Below are 21,556 nucleotides of genomic sequence, written 5' to 3'. Positions count from 1 at the left end.
TACCAACTACTGGCCCTAATGACAGAGATACTACAGCCTCTCATTTAGCATGCAACGGTACAAAATACCAGAAATGACCATGACTGTGAAACAGCCCTTATCTGGCCTCAAAGCTTGATCTTCCTTCATCAACTGCAAGAAAGATACCAACTAATGCGAAAAACAACGAAATAACCAATACCGGCAGACAGGACACCCAGTTTAACGTCATTCCAAGAGACGGCACACACATCGATGAATGTCCCTGCCTGTGAAATACTGGGATCACAGTTTATAGCTGGGTTGGGATTCAAACCCAGGCGAGACAGGTTAGAGGCATATGTGCATACCTCTAGGCCATCCTGGCAGCCCTCATCACATGTTAGTACATTTTAAAAACATTTTTTATTGAAACATCTTTGGTTAGAGAGTATACAGAGACTAACTGATCAAACTTTTTTTAATGTAATTCTGAATTGCGAGATCAAGTGGGTGTGAGTGTTAAGCTTTTGTTTATCATGGTAAAATGTGTGCATTTAATTTATCACTCATTTTGAGGACTCAAATAGTCTCTCTCTTTATATGGAGTGCAGCCTGTGGCTGCTGGCTGCATCATTAGTGGGGATGCAGCGATGCCGCTGATGCAGTGTCCCCCTTACCAGTACACTGGTACTCATTTTGCCAACCTCAGAAGGATGACAGGCTGAGTCAACCTCCTGGTGTATTTTAATTCAGCGGCTAACGGGGTTTGAACTCAGGACCCAAGGATCCCAAGCCGCCACCCGAACCACAAAGCCAACACCAGGCTCCAGGGGGCACTGCATCAGCAGCACTGCCGTGTTCCAAAAAACTAAAACTACCTTTACCCCCGTCCCCCACCAATTAAAAAATTAATAAATAATAACACTTTTGATGAGTAATTAAACATACATATTTCCCCATAATTATTTTTAACAGCCTTGTCACTTGTGATCGCGTTTCCCCGAAATCAAATTAAAGTCACTTTGACAGATTTATTTAATTTGGTGTGGCACAGCCATGACGGGTAAATCCTGCGTCGAGTTTCCTTCTTGTTATAAAACCCACTCAAGACTAAACAAACACACCACCAACTTCGTCACTAATTCTTCATTCCGATACCTCGTGTAAAGTAACCATCGGTTCCTTCAGCCGAGCAACACCGAAGTTTCGTGCTGCGTCAAGTTTAGCAATGACGTCATCACCATCAGACAGAAGGCGTTCCCGCGGTTTTGCGGTCGGGGTGAATAAATACTCAAGGGAAGGAAACTGAACAAGGTCATGGTACGTAATAGGGTTTTCATTCGGGTGGAGGAAGTGCGGAAGGATATCAATTAACATCAACAATATGCATACTCCAACAATGAAAAGTGCAGCATACATTCTAAATCATCTATTTATTACGTACGTACGTACGCTAAATCAAAAAATGAGACGAGAAAAGGAAGAGAATGAAGGATTCGAAAAGAAACGGTTGGGTGAGGAAGGAAATATACGGGGAGACAAGGGAAGAGCACATATCGAGTGGACAAGCGAGCAGGAGGGTGCGGAGTGGGCGCGTCAGATTTTCCGCCATATTTAAGTACGTACTAAATAGACGGACCATTGTTCACCAACCTACCGAGTGTGGTTAATAACCTCCGTTGATTCTCTTTCGTGGTGAAACGAAAAGGTATTCGAGTCTCTGTAACGGCAGCCGAACGTCAGGAATGATCGACAAACACACCAGTTCATTAGGCAGTCATGATGGAACTACTTTATTATATATCCGCCAAACCAACACGTCATCAGCCCCTCATTAACATATGTATGACGTGGACTTCCTGAACGTCAACAAATCAGCCTGAAAGGCTTCAAAAGCCTAAAACCTCATTTGTCATAAACACAATTCCTGGATAAAATCGTCTGACAAACGGACGGCTGGACGGACGGACGGACGGACCAACATACTTGGCAAAAAAATGTCACCAAGCAACAAACCCAACTCCAGAACAAAACTGAGCAACAGGGTCAGGGTGGAGGACATGACTGTAGTATGTGGTCGAAATGATGGGTATTATTCTGATGTAGAGCGGCTTTCTTTATTTGATTAAACATCAAGTCTTTCAACTGGCTTGACTTCTCTGCCTGGATCGTACCCAACTGTACCCACGTTGATTGTTGACCAGTTCTGACTCTGACTTTGTCACCGAGCTGAAGTTCAGCACAGGGCCGGATTTAGGCATGGGCAAGCTGGGTAGTTTCCCAGGGGCCTCCACATATTTAATGAAAAAAAAAATTGTAAGGAAAAATGTATTTGTGAGTGCCTGGATGGTAGTTGGTAGTTAGTGGAACAGATATAAGATATTCATCTTATCTCATTCTCTATTTTATATAGAAGTCAGTTGACTTCTATGGGAGTATGGGACTTTGCACGTCTCTTTACTATTACTAGTGCGTGGCCATACGTGGAAAAAAAATTGAAAAAAGTTAAAAAAAAAAAAAAAGTTTCAAACCGCAAGCCAGAAAGAACAACTACACAGGCCGTTCCTTCGCTCTCGCGTGCTCGTACGTACGTGCAAAAGAAAAAAAAAAGTTGTGACGTCAATCGTGATGTCATAGCACCGTGTCCTGTCATTGGTTTGGTAAATAAATGGCCATAACTTGGGAACCACTTGTCCGATTAATATCAAACCTTAAAAAGGCACATAGTCAGGTCCCCAGGAATATACCTGGCAAGTTTCAATTAGATCGGATCAGTGGTTGTCGAGAAACAGCAGTCGCAGACACACAGACAGACACACACACAGACACAGATTGCTAGAATTACAAGTCTGAAGACGACGGTGGTTCACGAGCGGTATTTGACGATGTAGATTGTTTCAGAAGTCAAGGATGAGACAATGTGATAATGTTTGACCAAATTATAAAAATGATCAACATGATGTGGTACGAGTGACAGGTTATTAGCTGCAAAATGTCGAAAACCCGGTTTCGTTCAACAACTTTCAAAATGTGACCTTTGCATAACCTTTAACGGTCACAAAGCAATGTTGTGGATATTAAAATAAGGAAACAGGATACTTGTTATAGCTTATTGGAGTTAGTTCGTCGAAGAAGGTCGAAAACCCGGTTCGATTCCCACAACTTTGAAAATTTGACCTTTGTGACCTTTAAAGGTCAAAGATCAAGGATTATGACCTTTGGTGCAAAACTTCCTCTGGAACATTCCAGGAACAATATAACGTCATATTGGCTATATGGCATTTCACACTCATCGGATTATCCATACTTTGATGAAATCAGCGTAAAAAAACAAACTTGAAGGGAGCGCCACGGGCAAGGTGTTCGAGATAGAGCAACATGGTTTCAAGACTTTAGGTGGGGAATGACCTCAAGATTATGCATAAAAAATATTGTCATCCTCTCTCTCAAACTTTTGGCGGACGTATGATTTTTATGTCAAAATTCAAAATTTTCTAAGTTCGTGACCTTGACCTTGTGACGAAAATGAAAAATCGAGCTCTGTGGGGCTATGCAGGTGCCATTGGGCTAACCAAATACCGAAACCACTGCCAGATTCGACAAACCCCTCGGAGAAGATGGATTTTTATGTCAAAATCGCAATTTTCTAAGTTCGTGACCTTGTGACCTTAACCTTGGGACGAAAATGAAAAATCGAGATCCGTAGGGCTATGCAGGTGCCATTGGGATAACCAAATACCGAAAACCCTGCCAGATTCGACAAACCCCTCGGAGAAGAAAAATTTTTATGTCAAAATTCGTAATTTTCTAAGTTCGTGACCTTGTGACCTTAACCTTGGGATGAAAATGAAAAATCGAGATCCGTAGGGCTATGCAGGTGCCATTGGGCTAACCAAATACCAAAACCCCTGTCAGATTCGACAAACCCCCGAGGAGAAGATGCAAATTGAAATCGGCTACCCCCTAAAAACACTTTTTTTGGGCTTGGCTCCGCCTATAATGGGCGCACCACGCCCATTTTCAGGAAAACACAACTCGATCATGATATAAACCTCCCACCAAAATTTTATCAGGATCGGATCAAAACCCACGGAGCTATGTTCGGGACAGACAGACAGACAGACAGACAGACAGACAGACAGACAGACAGACACACAACAATAACGAATATAGTGGTCACTTATTTTTTTCGTGAAAATATTTTTTCGTGAACCAATAAATAGACTATCCTCGAATTTTTCAGGTTACATTTATGGTCCTTGCATTTTTAACATTACTTTAATAGCTAGCTTACGTTTGGTTAACCCGGCTTTAGTCGTTTGCACTTTGTTCTACAAAACTGTTGAGGTATATTCAGCTCACATCATGGCGAGAAATAGTGGACACGCATACGCGTCACGCGTGCTCACCTATATCTTATGTGAACAGATATCTTATGTGAGACTGAGATTAATAAGATTTACATCGGGAACATTCAAATTTGTCTTCGTAGCATCATCAATTTTGATGTAAAAAAAACTCGTTTCAATACAATATAAATATTCTTAAATATTTAAGCAAACTGTTATAGATGTTCAGATGATCAGATCGCCATTTTTTAATGCATGAATCAATTCTTCCCGGGGGTATAGAGCTTTGTCCCGGGGGTATAGAGCGGGAATGTAAGGAGACGTGGGAGTCTGGTAACTAAACTATTCGTATTCAAAATGGCGACGAATTAATTGAAACTTTCATTTGAAAGATTTTTCAGGTAAACGGTAAACCTTGCGAGTTTGTTGGCGTGTCTGGTTGGAAAAACAAATTGGAAAAGTTGAAGACTATTTAAGTTAATTTACATTTGAATTTGAAACTTTTGCAACTGGTAAGGAAGCTTTTACAGCCTAGTTTATTTAATAAGATTATAATAATAGTTAATGATTAAAACAATTTTTTATTTTTGAATTTAAAAGTATTTTCTACAATTTTTAAATTTAAGTTTATTGTGTTGGACTTTGTTACACGATTTATGACTATTAAACGCAAATATTTAAATTTTCGCAAATAAAATAAACACAAATTTTCTTGCAGGAATGAGTGGAATGGACAGACGCAAAGGTCCGCGACATTTTGCAAGTGGTGCTGCAAAGAGGAAAGTATCCAAGGAACGTACTGAAAGAGAAGCTCAATAACTTGCAAAAACACGTCGAATGACTGAATTCTTCACTGAGTTCACTCGTCCATCAGCTTCAGAAGCAGACAGTGCTTCACCTTCAAATTCAATACAACCAGAGCAGGCACCTGCTGCAGAGACACCAGCCTCATCTTCATCCGGCCTGTCTACGGTAGAAAATGACCAGAATGTCGAGAAGACAGACACTGCTTCAAAGCAAGTGCTTCCAGAATCTCATACGAATGCACAGGTTGAGGACATCAGCTTATGGCCAGAGCATATGACAAAATCATTAATTGACTATTGGGCTGTGAAAGGTGCTGAGGATGTCCACCACAGTGATGTCAAGTCTTTGGATGCTAAATCAGCAATACAAAAAGGTACAAACAATGTCATTCGGAAATGTACACCAGCTATGTTTGAGCAACGAAATACAATTGGGTTAGTTGTAATACGTTCTTGGCTTTGTTTTTCACCAGCAAATGGTCGAGTCTTCTGCTTCTTTTGCAAGCTAATGGGTGTTGCAAGATCCCAAGTCACACATTATGTATTCTGCGACTGGAAACACACTAGTGATCAACTTGGTGTCCATGAGCAATCAAAAGACCACATTCAAGCAGTTTTGTCAGCTGCAAGTCGTGCAAAGAAAGCTGGACGTGTAGACTGAACTTGCACAATAAGCAAATAGAATTGAGCAATATTAGCGCAGTGTTCTAAAGCGACCGGTCAATGTGCTTAAATTTGCATGTGAACGAGGCCGAGCTCTTCGTTGAGATAATGAAACATTTGGATTTCCTCATAATGGAAACTACTTGGGAATACTAGAGCTTTTGGCTGAATATGATGATTTCCTCAAGCAACACATCCAGAATCATTCAAATCGTGGCAGTGGTCATACAAACTATTTGTCTTCCACCATCTGCAAATAACTTGTCAGACTAATGGGCAATCAAGTTCTGAATGAAATCATTTCACGCATAAAACTGTCAAAATACTCTTCAGTTTCTCTTGATTCCACAGCTGATGAAGGTCATATTGATCAACTAACTCTGAAACTAGGCAAGCTGTTTGAATTTTGTTTGCGGGAATCAAGCCAGGCATTAGCACAGATAATTTATCGCAAACCTGATACATCACAATGATGTCATATTCGTTTTTATGACGTCATCATTAAGAGGATGAGGATCTTAGCTCATTCGAGCTTGTTATTCAGATTCTTTGGTGTTGAAAAATATACTTTATGGATGACTGTAAATATGTCTCGTCACCTTTTTAGTATTCCAAGATAGGGTGGACCTCCACAACTGAAGGCTGTCCAGGGGCCACCACATGTCTAAATCTGGCCCTGGTTCAGCAGAATGTCTCCAATTGTCGTAGTCAGCGTATTTTTCCTTGGCCTTGTCATCATTAATTTTCACGATATCAGGGTCGATCTTGTCTGTGTTTGGTGGAAGATTCTGGGACAAGGTCGGCATAGTTGTCTTCAACATACAAGCCAGCATCAGCCGTGCAGGACTGAAACCTGTAGGCTCAATAGAAGTATTATTGCGGTCGGACATCAGCCCCAGATACGGATCAGCTTAGAGCAGGATCATGCTTACTATAATGCACGGACTGTTCTGCCAAGAAGGAGTGACGGTTCTGCTTTTGGAGCACATCCGCGGCACTGTATTTAATCAATATTCACCTCTGGTGGTATGCTTCATGCCTGCTGTATGACGTCACACCGTTGGTGGAACCAGCTCTCCCTTCCCTCGTGAACTTCCCAAACCTGTTTAGGGAGCGCTTTCTTCGACTTTCAATAGATAGCACTGAAGTCTGGTTAAATTCACGCCTCTTCAAACTGTCAATAGTAATAGACACACACACACACACACACACACACACACACACACACACACACACACACACACACACACACACACACACACACACACACACACACACACACACACTTCTGTAATGCCTTATTTCCCAGCTGCAAAAACTTCTCGTAAACTGTGTAACGCAGTGTTTCTCAACCTTTTTTGTCCCACGCCCCACTTTGATTTTCAAAAAATCGTACGCCCCACCATGATTGGAGACACTACAGTATATACTACATATGTATTCAAAAGGCTTTATCAAAACTTGATTGCAAAGTTTATTCAATTGCTACTCACTTCAATGGGAGCCCTGCCCTTGACGCCGGCTGCAGATTTGTTTGATTCGGGGATCCAATATTGTCAGTTTCAGCCATAAATCACCACGTTTCGTGATTTCCAGTCGATTTCTCTGAGCTTGCAGCAAATCGGTAACAACACAAAATCCACATTCGAATAAATAAGATGATGGAAAATTTATCAATACTTCCCTTGCCAAAGTAGTCGAGTTTGGGTATTTCTTTTCGCTTTCCTCAGACAGCCACATCATGGTCCTTTGACTTCAAAAGAGTTTTCACAGACTCATCTTGTTGCAACTCGCACAACTCCTCTTGGTATTGCTCTGGTACTTCAGATAAATCCACCAGAAATGGCTGAGTCAACCAAGAAGGGAACTCATAGCAAAGCTATGAAAGTGATCATATATTGATTCATTTATTATGAATCCTTATGCCCCACTAAAATATTGCCACGCCCCACCTTGAGAAACACTGGTGTAATGGATGCCTAAATAGGGTGCATGTGTAGCAGACACCGTTATTGGTCAGATCCCTTGCAGCAAATGTTGTTGTGACACAAGGAAGGGTTCATGGTCACCATTCCAATCAACAGGACTGTTTGTCATTGAACTGATTATTTAACACCACACGGTAAGCTTGCCAACTCAACTCTTCGGGGTGGAGTCCACTGTCTAATATCAGGTCAGTGTGGCAATGAAATTATCAAGAAATCAACACTGATATCAAGTGCTTGTACAATCTTTTGCATAAACCCAAAGATAAGCAGGTGCTTTATGGTCCCTTTGTGACGTCACAATAATTGTAGAGTTAAAAACAAACAATCAGTGGAAGAGAATGGATAAAATCACACACAAACAGTCATCCAAAATACTGAAGACAAAACTAAGAAGATCATGGAATGTGCAGCTGTAGTTTCCTATCGAACTTACATGTGATAAGTCATCACCAGTCAGAATTAGTGAGAATCAGTTGGAAGATGTAATCGAATCTATACACATGTTTTGCATTGCATTCAAAAAGGTTACTTGTAATTCATAGTGCAAAGTTTTATAAACAAATTGAATGCAGAAAATGATTAATTGAAGCGTTATCTCGATAATGACGATGCATGCAATCAATCATTTCAATTGCCACGTCACAAATGCGACTGAAGCTTGTGTTTGAATACATTGGGACTTTGCTTTGACCATGTGCTTCGGCCTGACCTTCGGGTTGAAGTAAATGAGTACACTAGTTTTGACAAGTTTTGTAAAACTGTGTACTTTGGTTGTGGAGCTGAGATGCACATCCTAAGTTTTGTCACAATGTTTGAGTTTTTACCCCGTGTGCATGAAGCAAAAAATTGGGTTTAAGCAATAGGTTCACTTTTGTCTTTCTGTCTGTCTGTCTGTCTGTCTGTCTCCAGACTTCAGTTTATGACTGAGGAACAAGTCAATTTCAATTGAATGTTATATTTTGAATACGAATCGAAACAGGAATCAGAAAACAAACCTGTCGTTTAACAGGACTTTGGCTCTGAATTTGTCCCGATCTCACATGCACAAAGTACAGTAGTGAAATGTTTTTACCCTGTCTGCTTGCCTGACAGTCAAATAAAATTGAAAATCATTCCAAACAGGAAGCATGCTGTTTTAAGGATGTTATAAAGGATACAAACAACATGCACGAAGAACTAATGTAACGTGTTAAATCAGGTGTCGTAAAAGATGCTGCGTCAACGGCAATGAACTGTCGATTTTTTTTTTCTTTCTACAACCTTTAAAATCTTTATTTTATTTTGATTTAATTGTATTATTGACCACTGCAGAATACAAATAGCCTAATTGGCACTTTGAAAATAAAATATTGCATTTTACATCATCTCGACCAATCAAATTTGCTGCTTGCAGACCACGCCCATGTCAAGTTTTTTTTTTCTCAAGACTGCACAGGGTAAGGTGTTCTATGACCTCAAGTTTTAACGTTTTTTTGTTGAATAAAAAGTCGCTGTCATAATGATGATGATGACAAGTATGTGTGTGTGTGCGTGCGTGTGTGCGTGCATTTCTATGACGACACATTCTGGCCCTGTGGGCTAAGGTGTATGTGTTTGATCATCATTTGGCATTTAAGACCACATGGTAAGCTTACCAGCTCGGCCCTTTGGAGGAGGGAAGGGGGAGTCCACTCTGTCTGATAACGGCCGGTGATACCCAATACCCAGTTAGTGTATGACCTTGTGCCTTTGGCCTTCGGGCTGAAGTGTATACACATGCTTAACTTCGTTGTAATGTTGTGTTGTTGACAAATGTTTTTTTCAAGCAAAAAGGGTGCTGTGATAAGATGGCCAGAAACGTGTCCATGGATTGATCGCCTTCTTAAGGGGTGGGCTGGCATTCATTGCTTAAAGGGTTGGCTGACGGTATAGCAGATAGGTAACACACTGTGCATTTACAGTGGGTGATTGTCTTTCACAGAGCTAATTTAGCTGTAATTGTTGTGCCATTCTAGAATCTTACTTGCCGGTTGCAGCAATCCTCGTAAACTGTTTAATGGAAGTCTAACTGGGTTGGTTGTGTGGCAAGGAACTCACAATTGGTCAGAACCCTTGCAGCAAATGCTGGTGTGGCACAATGGCTCATGTCACCATTTGGTTTTTTTGGGGGGCAGGGGATACAGAGTCGAGGCTCATGGAAGAGCAAGCACAGTGAACAGATCAGGACGAAACAGACAAAAACAGGACGTAAGACACGCGTACGCGGAGAAGGAAATTCCAAGGAGGAAAAACTGGAAAATTAGTAGGGATTTAGGTGGGGTTGAGGATTGATGGATGATTGTGTATGGAGTGCTGTTGGTGGGGGTCTTGTTAAGGGGGAGTTGTGTGGTTCATGTGTGTTTTTAACCAAATCCATGCCCCCTCTCCGAGGGGAAGAAAAGAAAGAATTTTTTTATTACAACAATAAAAAAGAAATACCAAAAAAATAAAAATAAAACTAGAAATACAAAAATATTTTTTCTTTCATTCATTAAAAACGTTTTTTTTTTTTTTTTTGCATTTTCTTTGGATCTTGGGTTGGTGTGGTGTTGGCGCAGGCATGACGTGCTGAATGGCCTCCACCTGTGTCTGATTCCCTTGTTGTTTCCTCCATGTTAACGAGGGTATAAAATAGCATGGTTTTCTATTGGGGACGATGTAAGATGGCGGTGAATAGCTGTCTTGAAGACCTGGAGGGAAGAATGAGATTGAAAAGGATACGTGGAAGTTGGTTTTACAGGTGGGAAAAGAGGAACAAATGAGTGGAGGTGACCGGTGGTCCAGTATTTAAGTAGTTTCACCAGACGAGGTTTGTTGGTGGACCACGTCAATCCTGCAGGAACCTGGGGCCGGGGGGACAAATCACGGAAAGAGCAGATAGTGCAAGACCAGAAAAGTTGCGGAAGAGGAGAGAGAGAGAGACCATCGACTTGTCTGCGATGGCGAAGTGATAGACCCGCAGACTAAGCTTCATTGTGGGAGATTCCGATGATCTTGAAAGCCTTGTGGTTCCCACGACGCCAAGTTGAGCAAGATGGGAGAGTTCCGCATGAAGCTGCAGATGCAGACCTTGTAGGTGGATCTAGGAGTTCAGATGTGTGCCAAGGAAGGTCTTTGTACGACAGAGGATGCCCACTCGGCAGCTGGCTTTGGAGGTCAACGTTGAAATGTGTTTTTCCCCTAAGAAAGATCACGGCTGATAGTGACAGAGACCCAGGAGTTTGAATGCAGTGACAAACAATCGCAGTGAAGAGGGACGATTTGCACACCTGTATTTAACCTGAACCTGTTTTCCACAAACATTTTCTCGGTGAAATGTAACACCTGCTCCGTCGAAGGATTCCTTTCCTTGGATTGTTTGAAAATCGGGACAATTAGAATGTCACATCAGTTGAAAACTCGAGGTCATTGACCATCATTTGAACGGACGCTCCGTTGTGATTGTATGAACCTTATGGAATCGAAAACGCCTTGGTTAATCTCCAATATCTAGTTAGCTGGTAATGTCAACCGAGTTGTCATACGTGCTGTGGGGGTCAGGGCCGGATTTTCCAATAGGCAACATAGGCCATTGGCCTAAGGCCCACCGGGGACTTGTGGGTTCTCTGATTGGCCAAGGAGTAGGCTAGTAGGCCCTATAGTAAAATAAAATAAAACAAGTGAAATCCTTCAATACAGCGCGTGTGGTGAAGCAAATGAGTACACTAATGTTAAAATATGCAATTTATGCTTTTTCAGTTGAAAAACAATTAAAAAGCGTACTTAATATTTGAAATGTAAAAATCTTGTTATTATTGTGATAAGCAACTTTATATATAACAAAAGGAATGAAATCATTCGATACAGCATGGCAGGGGACCGCAAAAGAATGATAGCATAAGAAGAACTTAGCTTTCAGCATTCGGCAATCGGCGCGAAATGCTATGGTGGGCGGAAGTGACGTCTTTCGTTCGTTCGTACATGAGGGGGGAGAGTTTCTTCGTTTTTTTCCATCAAGCAATAAATTAAATGGTTTTCACATATATAACACATTAGTTTCACAAATTTCTATTGAAATACTCGGGTATTTCCGTCAACTGTCACCATTTCCGTTGAGGTTACGCATTGCATCTACCGGACGGCCGTCATTGGCTGTCTTGAGGCACGTGGGGGGGACACCGGACCCACCGGAGACGTGGTAGACGACGCCGGGGACATTTCAAACTCGGTGCAATTGTATACAGCGCACGCGCTGTAATAAGGTAACGAAAAATATAACGGTACATTTTTAAATGACCGTTTCCCACCATCTATCTATCTGTAGATTATATACATTAGGTGTTGTATTTAGTGGACTTCATTGTGATATTACGTGTGTTTTTGTGTTCATATTTTGTGATATTGGTAATCTGTTATACTTGAATTGAACTAATTTATTATTACTTTTTGCTTACCTGATTTATTATCTGAACTCCTACAATCCTTTGACACACACAGTATCATTGACAAATTTGCCACAGAAAAAAGCAGGAAAATGTCATGTTTAACTACACATAGTTGAGTTTGCAAAATGTATTATGCTTCAGTTTCATTGTATTTTTTCCATTATTCCTTTGTGTAAGATGTATATACATGATATGGAACTTGGTTTACTTTGATGTCCTTGATATGGAACAAATTTGATTAAAAATGATTGATGTTTTACATTATGTTGTAATTCTTTTTCTTTGCATTACAAGATTACGATATATATATATATATATATATATATATATATATATATATATATATATATATATATATATATATATATATGGGGCTGCAAAAGTAGGTATACAGTAATGAAAACAAGTACAGTCCTTACTGTATACCTACTTTTGCAGATATATATTTTTTTTGGGGGGGGGCACTGATAAGGTTTGGCCGAGGGCCGACAAGCAAGTAAATCCGGCCCTGGTGGGAGTACCTGTGAGTTAGCAATGGATTGTCCCTTGTTCTCCTCAGGTTGGGGTCATCGACACCATGATTCGCTCCCGTAGGAGAGCAGGCTTTTATTTAATAGTAAGAGTGAAGCCAAATAATAGTTGTGGCCGTTAAAGAGCCGTTCGGTGTAATTACTGGAAACATTTATTTATTTATTTATTTTTCCCAATGACGCAGTTACATAAACACAACGTGCCTCGACGTTCATTTTCAGAGCGGAAGGTTAAAAGGCGTGCGGCGGCTGAGGGGGGCGTGGCCTGGAGGGGGAGACACGCGGATGGTTACACGGCCCCTCCCCGTGAGCGTCCGAGCCGCCATGTTCTCTTCTTGTTGAGCCGTTTGGGTGGTATCGGTTTCTCCGAGGCTCAATCAATCATCGATCCAGCTGCTCTGGTAAGCCTGTCGGTTTGTTCTGCTGCCGATAGTTCGATCGGTGGTTTTGAAGAACGCTTTTTCAGCCTGGCACCTCTCGCGGTGTCTCCACTTGTGTATTTATCCGGTTTGATCGGACCCGGTGGTTCTCTTCGGGCCTGTGTCGATCGGTGGCGTCTTTTGGTTGCCGTGAGTTGTGGCCGCCTGTCGTGGTCGGACGTGATGTGTGGTTGTTGTTAAGCGCGGATGACGTGTTGGATTACCAGCACCTCCTGCGGATCCCAAACAAAGGCCGGTGAAGAGAGGGGGAGGGGGAGGGGGAGGGGAGGACTTTGTGGGGGGGGGCTGCTGGGCGGTTTGCTTGCACATCTCGTCATGGGTATGTTGGTTGTAAAAGGTCTCGATACCTCCACGTGGAGGTGTTTATGACACGCTCGATGTGCTTATGGACCCGATCCGATGACACGTCACGGAGTCCATAAGAAACGGTCGTTGTTTCACGAGACCCGGTCCACCCGCGGTCACCACCATGACGTCTTGTGCTTCGGTTGAGTTGGTTACCTTTTGGGGGACCATAGTTTGTTTACACCTCCTGGCACAACGTTATCGGGGGCGTTGGCGAGCTCATGGCGGTAGAGGTGACCTGTTTATCGTGTCGAAGATGCATTTTGTTCTTGGTTGGTGACGTTATCGAGTTAGTTGGTTGGTTAACTGTCGACGAATTGGTTCTCGGAAGCCAATATGGAGAATGTGTGTTACTCTTGTTTACATCCTTTAACGTATTCGGAAAATCAGAGATATTGTGTTGTTGGTCTTGGGTGATCTGACTCGAGTGTTGTGGTCTTGGTGGGTGACCTGACTAGCTTGTGATGTTGGTCTTGGTCGGTGACCTGACTAGCTTGATGTGGTCTTGGTCGGTGACCTGACTAGCTTGATGTGGTCTTGGTCAGTGACCTGACTAGCATGATGTGGTCTTGGTCGGTGACCTGACTAGCTTGTGATGTTGGTCTTTGTGGGTGACCTGACTAGCATGATGTGGTCTTGGTCGGTGACCTGACTAGCATGATGTGGTCTTGGTCGGTGACCTGACGAGCTTGTGATGTTGGTCTTGGTCGGTGACCTGACTAGCATGATGTGGTCTTGGTCGGTGACCTGACTAGCTTTTGATGTTGGTCTTTGTGGGTGACCTGACTAGCATGATGTGGTCTTGGTCGGTGACCTGACTAGCATGATGTGGTCTTGGTCGGTGACCTGACTAGCATGATGTGGTCTTGGTCGGTGACCTGACTAGCTTTTGATGTTGGTCTTTGTGGGTGACCTGACTAGCGTGTTGTGGTCTTGGTCGGTGACCTGACTAGCTTGTGATGTTGGTCTTGGTCGGTGACCTGACTAGCTTGTGATGTTGGTCTTTGTGGGTGACCTGACTAGCATGATGTGGTCTTGGTCGGTGACCTGACTAGCATGATGTGGTCTTGGTCGGTGACCTGACTAGCATGATGTGGTCTTGGTCGGTGACCTGACTAGCTTTTGATGTTGGTCTTTGTGGGTGACCTGACTAGCGTGTTGTGGTCTTGGTCGGTGACCTGACTAGCTTGTGATGTTGGTCTTGGTCGGTGACCTGACTAGCTTGTGATGTTGGTCTTGGTCGGTGACCTGACTAGCGTGTTGTGGTCTTGGTCGGTGACCTGACTAGCTTGTGATGTTGGTCTTGGTCGGTGACCTGACTAGCTTGTGATGTTGGTCTTGGTCGGTGACCTGACTAGCTTGTGATGTTGGTCTTGGTCGGTGACCTGACTAGCTTGTGATGTTGGTCTTGGTCGGTGACCTGACTAGCTTTTGATGTTGGTCTTTGTGGGTGACCTGACTATCGTGTTGTGGTCTTGGTCGGTGACCTGACTAGCTTGTGATGTTGGTCTTGGTCGGTGACCTGACTAGCTTGTGATGTTGGTCTTTGTGATGACCTGACGATGTTGTGGTCTTGGTTGGTGACCTGATTAGCGTGTTGTGATGTTGGTCTTTGTGAGTGATTTGACTAGCATGATGTTGGTCTTGGTCGGTGACCTGACTAGCTTGTGATGTTGGTCTTGGTCGGTGACCTGACTAGCTTGTGATGTTGGTCTTTGTGGATGACCTGACGATGTTGTGGTCTTGGTTGGCGACCTGATTAGCGTGTTGTGATGTTGGTCTTTGTGAGTGATTTGACTAGCATGATGTTGGTCTTTGTGGGTGATGACGAGCATGTTGCGGTGTTCGTCGTGGTGGTTGACCTGACTAGCATGATGTGGTCTTGGTCGGTGACCTGACTAGCTTGTGATGTTGGTCTTTGTGGATGACCTGACTATGTTGTGGTCTTGGTTGGCGACCTGATTAGCGTGTTGTGATGTTGGTCTTTGTGAGTGATTTGACTAGCATGATGTTGGTCTTGGTCGGTGACCTGACTAGCGTGTTGTGGTCTTGGTCGGTCACCTGACTAGCTTGTGATGTTTGTCTTGGTCGGTGACCTGACTAGCTTGTGATGTTGGTCTTTGTGGGTGACCTGACTAGCGTGTTGTGGTCTTGGTCGGTGACCTGACTAGCTTGTGATGTTGGTCTTGGTCGGTGACCTGACTAGCTTGTGATGTTGGTCTTGGTCGGTGACCTGACTAGCTTGTGATGTTGGTCTTTGTGGATGACCTGACGATGTTGTGGTCTTGGTTGGCGACCTGATTAGCGTGTTGTGATGTTGGTCTTTGTGAGTGATTTGACTAGCATGATGTTGGTCTTGGTCGGTGACCTGACTAGCTTGTGATGTTGGTCTTGGTCGGTGACCTGACTAGCTTGTGATGTTGGTCTTTGTGGGATGACCTGACTATCGTGTTGTGGTCTTGGTTGGCGACCTGATTAGCGTGTTGTGATGTTGGTCTTTGTGAGTGATTTGACTAGCATGATGTTGGTCTTTGTGGGTGATGACGAGCATGTTGCGGTGTTCGTCGTGGTGGTTGACCTGACTAGCATGATGTGGTCTTGGTCGGTGACCTGACTAGCTTGTGATGTTGGTCTTTGTGGGTGACCTGACTAGCGTGTTGTGGTCTTGGTCGGTGACCTGACTAGCTTGTGATGTTGGTCTTTGTGAGTGATTTGACTAGCATGATGTTGGTCTTGGTCGGTGACCTGACTAGCGTGTTGTGGTCTTGGTCGGTCACCTGACTAGCTTGTGATGTTTGTCTTGGTCGGTGACCTGACTAGCTTGTGATGTTGGTCTTTGTGGGTGACCTGACTAGCGTGTTGTGGTCTTGGTCGGTGACCTGACTAGCTTGTGATGTTGGTCTTGGTCGGTGACCTGACTAGCTTGTGATGTTGGTCTTGGTCGGTGACCTGACTAGCTTGTGATGTTGGTCTTGGTCGGTGACCTGACTAGCTTGTGATGTTGGTCTTGGTCGGTGACCTGATTAGCGTGTTGTGATGTTGGTCTTTGTGAGTGATTTGACTAGCATGATGTTGGTCTTTGTGGGTGACCTGACGATGTTGTGGTCTTGGTTGGCGACCTGATTAGCGTGTTGTGATGTTGGTCTTTGTGAGTGATTTGACTAGCATGATGTTGGTCTTTGTGGGTGATGACGAGCATGTTGCGGTGTTCGTCGTGGTGGTTGACCTGACTAGTGAAACGTGGACTGACCGGATCTCAGGTATAAACCGTACCATCTGCTGAACCCACACACATGGTTTTTGTTGCCTTTTTCAAGGTGTCGAGCCGACGTGGTGCGATCAGAAATATTTTCAACTTGTGTTTTATGGAGACGATGCTCCTCACTCACTGTTTTTAAACATGGGTTTCCATGCGTTGTTTGTATGCAGGTTTCAAACAAGGGCAACGACCATCGACGCCTTTTTAGTGTCTTTACAGCTGAAGGTGAATTGATCCTCTCCTGTAGTTGGGTGTGACGGTTGCCTTTTTATTTATTTGTGTTGTTGCTTTAAAACTGTGGCAGGAAATCCCACAGCTTATTTGCTTTAAAATCTGTTTGTACCCAATAACGTGTGAATTGGGTGGTGGTGATAGTGGATGTTGGTGGCGGCGGGACATGGGTGGTGCTCGGAGGTCGTAGAGGGAGAGGGTGGTGGTTGTAGTCGTAGTCGAAGTAATGGTGACAGATCATGTTTGCTGCGGGGTGGTGGCAGCGAGTCATGTTTGGGAGTGGTGGGTTTTCCAAGGCTCGTGGAAAAGCTAAAGGCTGATATTTTTGATCCGTTCTCTGTGTCCACGTTATGTAGTGTATCAATATGAATCGGCTTACCTTCAGTGCTTCTATACTGCGAGCTGTTTGTGTCCATCCTTTTTTTTTTATTTGTTCTGTGCTTTGTGCCAGACTGTGCCAGACTCTTGTTGATAAGGTGCTTTTAATGCAATCCATGATGTCATCGTGTGAGCACGAGCCAACAGCCGATCTTTGCTTTGAGCTTGTGCTCGTGTGAATGGGCAAGTTTAAACAGGTCTCACCTACTAATAGGTCTTGCCTGTTGGTTTTTGATTCTTGGTGTACCAAAAGGTGATTTTTATTTTTATTTTTTAACACATGATGCTTGTTGGTGTTTGCAGGACTTGAATTGAAGTTGAAGTCTTGAAAATGGCTACCCAGCGTAAGTCTTGCCTGTTTCGCCAGGCTGGATACTTTCAAAATGCATGTCGCAGGGTGTTTTGGAAGTTGCTCGTTTTTACGTTTTTATCATAGCAGTTTGTATATTTAACTTGTGGCTTTCGTTCGTTCTTAGCGGATTTTGCAGAGCTGGACATGGTCATGGACATGGATCCGAAGGTCCAGGTCAGTAATTGGCAGCAACAGTCGTACCTGGATTCTGGCATACAGTCTGGAATCAACACCACGGCACCCTCGCTGAGTGGCAAAGGAAACCCAGACGATGACGACGGGAGAGTTGCCTTCGAGTGGGAGCAGAGCTTTGGCCAGAATTTCAACCAAGACCCTGTTGCAGCAGGTACGGTCCAGTCATGCGTCGTCGGGCCTTGTTCTTACACATTCCTTGCGATGCTGTATTGACGAGATGACAGGCAAATTGTTTCTCACTGATTTTTTTAGAGTTTTTAAAAATGAAATTCTTAAAGGTAAAACATTGCCTGTTGCCACCGCTTCGCAAAGACGGCACCTCGTTATATGTTGGGCATCTTCAAAGGTCGAGTCATTACTGGTTTTTACGTGTTAAAGTCCTTGCCATCTTGATTGGACACATTGATTTGGACCCTAGATGGGGCTTATGATTTTGACGATGTTTGCCGGTCTGTCAAGGTTCATCGTTGAGGTACGGACGAATGTTTGTGTGCGCACATCAGATATGGAGAGTCACTTTGCTTCGACACGCGCCCAGCGCATCCGAGCGGCCATGTTCCCGGAGACCCTGGAGGAAGGCATGCAAATTTCCGCGGCACAGTTTGAGGCTGGCCAGCCTACCAACGTCCAGCGTCTAGCCGAGCCATCGCAAATGCTGAAGGAAGCCGTTGTGAACCTCATTAACTACCAAGATGATGCCGAAGTGGCTACTCGTGCCATTCCAGAGCTCACCAAACTGCTCAACGATGACGACGGGGTACGGGATGTTATTTTCGGCTGTAAAAGGGAATTTGACGTGTGTTTCGGAGGTCTCGGCGGTTCTTGTTTGCAGCCTGAATCGACACATCGATGATTGCATGATTACTCTGGTTTGAATCGGCACATTGATCGAACGCCTGTGCAGTTTTATTACCGGATCAGCAAGTCGTCTTCAATACTTTTTAAAATAAATGCTGTTTGGAAGGAAGGTGTTAAAACAATGTCCTTTTTCCAGGTGGTAATGGGACATGCTGCTATGATGGTTCACCAATTGTCCAAAAAGGAAGCTGCTCGCCACGCCATGATGGGCTCAACCCAGATGGTGTCTGCGCTGGTGCGAGCTGCACAGACTGCCAAGGACGCGGAGACCACACGCTGCGCCGCCGGAGCACTCCACAATATCTCTCATCACCGTCAAGGTCTGCTCGCCATCTTTAAGTCCGGAGGAATCCCCGCTCTGGTGAAACTGCTCAGGTATGACGTGCCGACTCGTCGTCGGAAAGTACTTCAAATCGCTAGTTCTCCGAATGTTATAAGGAAGTGCAGAAACACAGCTTGCCATTTTCTTTTCTCCACGTTCGTTGGTTGTCCTTCGGTCTATGACTAGGCTTGAAAATGTGAAGGCATTGCAACGTATTGCCACCGGGGATGTTTTCGTTGAGGAATATGAGGTAATGGCCGTGATAACGTTGTTTGTGAGTTTCCTTTTGTTTTTGAACTCTGCACTTGTCACCCTGAGAATTCTAAAAATGTTAAATGGTTCTCCATGAAGAAATCCACTATCTTCTACAAACAGCATCCTTTGTTGTGTTCTCGTTCCCACTACGAGGGCACACTGCCGGTTTGTCACTGGCTCCTGCCACGATCCCACAAAAATGCCAAAATCATGATTGCCTCGAAGCTTCTGTTTTGTTTGCCAGATGCGGCGAGCAGCATGAAATATAGCATGGGTTGTGTGGGAAGACATTTTTAAGCATTTCAAATTGGACTTCTGGTATAAAAGGCCACTGTATTTGTTGATGGAAGCTTTGCTGCTTTCAGCTCTCCGGTGGAGGCGATAGTGTTTTACGCCATCACTACCCTGCATAATTTGCTGCTTCACCAAGAGGGCAGCAAAATGGCTGTGAGGCTGGCTGGGGGTCTGCAGAAGATGGTTGCTCTGCTGGGCAAAACGAATGTCAAGTTCCTTGCTATCACGACAGACTGCCTACAGCTCCTTGCTTATGGGAACCAGGAGAGCAAGGTAGTTCTCATTGCTATCTATCTATCTCTTTATTTATTTATTTTAGGCTCAAACCCTTCATAAATTTTTGCTTGATTGAGATTTGGTGACCCCCCCCCCTGCCCATTCAAAACGTTTAAAGTTTCTTTCAACACCCCCACTCCCCCATCTTTTTATTTTTATTACCCTCTCCAAAGGAGAGGGTATTGCATTTCAGTCCCTCTGTTTGTTTGTCTGCACAGAACCTTCGTGTTTTTCTCTGCACCCGCATGTCCGATCGAGACGAAATTTTCACCATTGGTGCGACTAATCATATAGAATGTTTTAATGATAATTATGACGTCGTAGGTCACATGGTGTGGCAACCATATTGGAAAAACGGAAAAACTATGGATCTCTGTATCTCTGAAACCACACCAAGGAAAAAAATTGAAACTTGGCACATGGCAAGTACTCCTCATGGTGAATGGGTGTGATATTTTTATTATGTCATTATTTCATTTGAAGAACGCCGCATCGGATCAGTATGAAAATTTTTGAGGTTTATCTAGGGATAAAATTGTCCACAAAAAAAATTCATGATGTCTGGTTATGTGAGCCTGGTGTTGGCTCAGTGGTTAGGGTGGCAGCTTGGGATCCTTGGGTCCTGAGTTCAAGTCCCATTGGCCGCTGAATTAATACACCGGGGGGTTGACTCAGCCTGTCATCCTTCCGAGGTCGGCAAAATGAGTACCAGAGTGTACTGGTCGAGGGGCACTGCATCAGCAACACAGTCGCGCTTTCAAGAAATGATGGCAACCCTGGCAGCTAAGCTACCCGACGCAAGAAGAAGATTGGTTATCTAATTTGGCAGCAATATTGTTTAAAAAAAAAAAACCTTCAAACGTCTTCTTCTCTGAAGTGGCTGAACAGATCGAGGCGAAACTTTATACGTATGACCGCCTGTCCATGAGGAACAAAAGGTTCACACATATGATGTCATTGGTCACCTGGTCTGGCAGCCATATTGCATTTTCCCGAAAACCTATAAAAAGCTTCTCCAGAACGGCTGGACAAATCGAGGGGAGACTTCACAAAAGTGTTCCCGAAGCCATGTGTTTACAAGTGGCACATAGCAAGTATTACTCATAAAGGCCCAGTCACACCTTGACGTTTTAGCCAGCAATGGCAACGTATTAAAATGTATGTAAAACGCTGGCTTACATTGAACTTTTGATGTTTTTTTTTTTTTTTTTAAAGATTCGGACGTATTCATAAGACTTAGTCTTATGCATTACGTATTAGTAATGGACACAGAACGTTTCGTCGTGTTATAGATAACTTGTACCAACGAATGCTGAACCTGTTGTCGGCCTTCACAACCTATGCCCAACGATAGTCTTACTTAGGCATAGCGCGCTGCACGCATCGCCGATGATGACGTGGCATAGGTTATGAAAAGGCTGCCGCACATCGATTCAATTCATAACCATCGCAGAAATGGAAGTGTCAACATCGCAGTCACACCTTGGCGATCTTGCCAGCGTATGCCGACCTCTGAAAAATGCGTCTAAAACGCTGGCGCACGTCGAATACGGTATGGGTAAGTTTGGTATGCGTGAATAGAACGCTAAAGTACGCCATCATATGTCGTAGT

The 21,556-nt window shown here is 43.7% G+C and overlaps 2 protein-coding genes across 9 annotated transcripts in view; one reads left to right on the top strand and one right to left on the bottom strand.

Annotated features, from left to right (window-relative positions):
• LOC147031594 (beta-1,3-galactosyltransferase 1-like) overlaps positions 1–12,901 on the bottom strand; it is a 142,311-nt gene extending 129,410 nt beyond the window's left edge. For 2 of the 6 annotated variants that reach the window (XM_085865726.1, XM_085865735.1), the window contains exon 1: positions 1,619–1,785. The gene's annotated coding sequence lies outside the window, so the exon portion shown is untranslated. Of the gene's footprint in view, positions 1–1,119; positions 1,325–1,618; positions 1,787–12,730 lie in introns of those variants that run through there. The other 4 variants (XM_085865706.1, XM_085865688.1, XM_085865697.1 and 1 more) reach the window with 4 other exon arrangements.
• Positions 12,902–12,983: 82 nt separating this feature from the next.
• LOC147031593 (catenin beta-1-like) overlaps positions 12,984–21,556 on the top strand; it is a 28,372-nt gene continuing 19,799 nt past the window's right edge. For 2 of the 3 annotated variants that reach the window (XM_085865644.1, XM_085865663.1), the window contains exons 1-7: positions 13,002–13,140; positions 16,954–17,008; positions 17,696–17,736; positions 17,869–18,090; positions 18,443–18,696; positions 18,934–19,172; positions 19,740–19,941. In XM_085865644.1, the coding sequence (XP_085721770.1) occupies positions 17,724–17,736; positions 17,869–18,090; positions 18,443–18,696; positions 18,934–19,172; positions 19,740–19,941 (930 nt within the window). In that variant the 5' untranslated portion in view covers positions 13,002–13,140; positions 16,954–17,008; positions 17,696–17,723. Of the gene's footprint in view, positions 13,141–16,953; positions 17,009–17,695; positions 17,737–17,868; positions 18,091–18,442; positions 18,697–18,933; positions 19,173–19,739; positions 19,942–21,556 lie in introns of all 3 variants that reach the window. The other variant, XM_085865655.1, reaches the window with a different exon arrangement.

This window comes from Eptatretus burgeri, chromosome 2 (assembly GCF_056783735.1).
Source record: "Eptatretus burgeri isolate ZD-2024b chromosome 2, Ebu_testis_v1, whole genome shotgun sequence".
In the NCBI taxonomy this organism is placed as follows: domain Eukaryota; kingdom Metazoa; phylum Chordata; class Myxini; order Myxiniformes; family Myxinidae; genus Eptatretus; species Eptatretus burgeri.
Note: the sequence above shows the minus strand (reverse complement) of the source record. Positions and strands in the feature narration are given on the sequence as shown.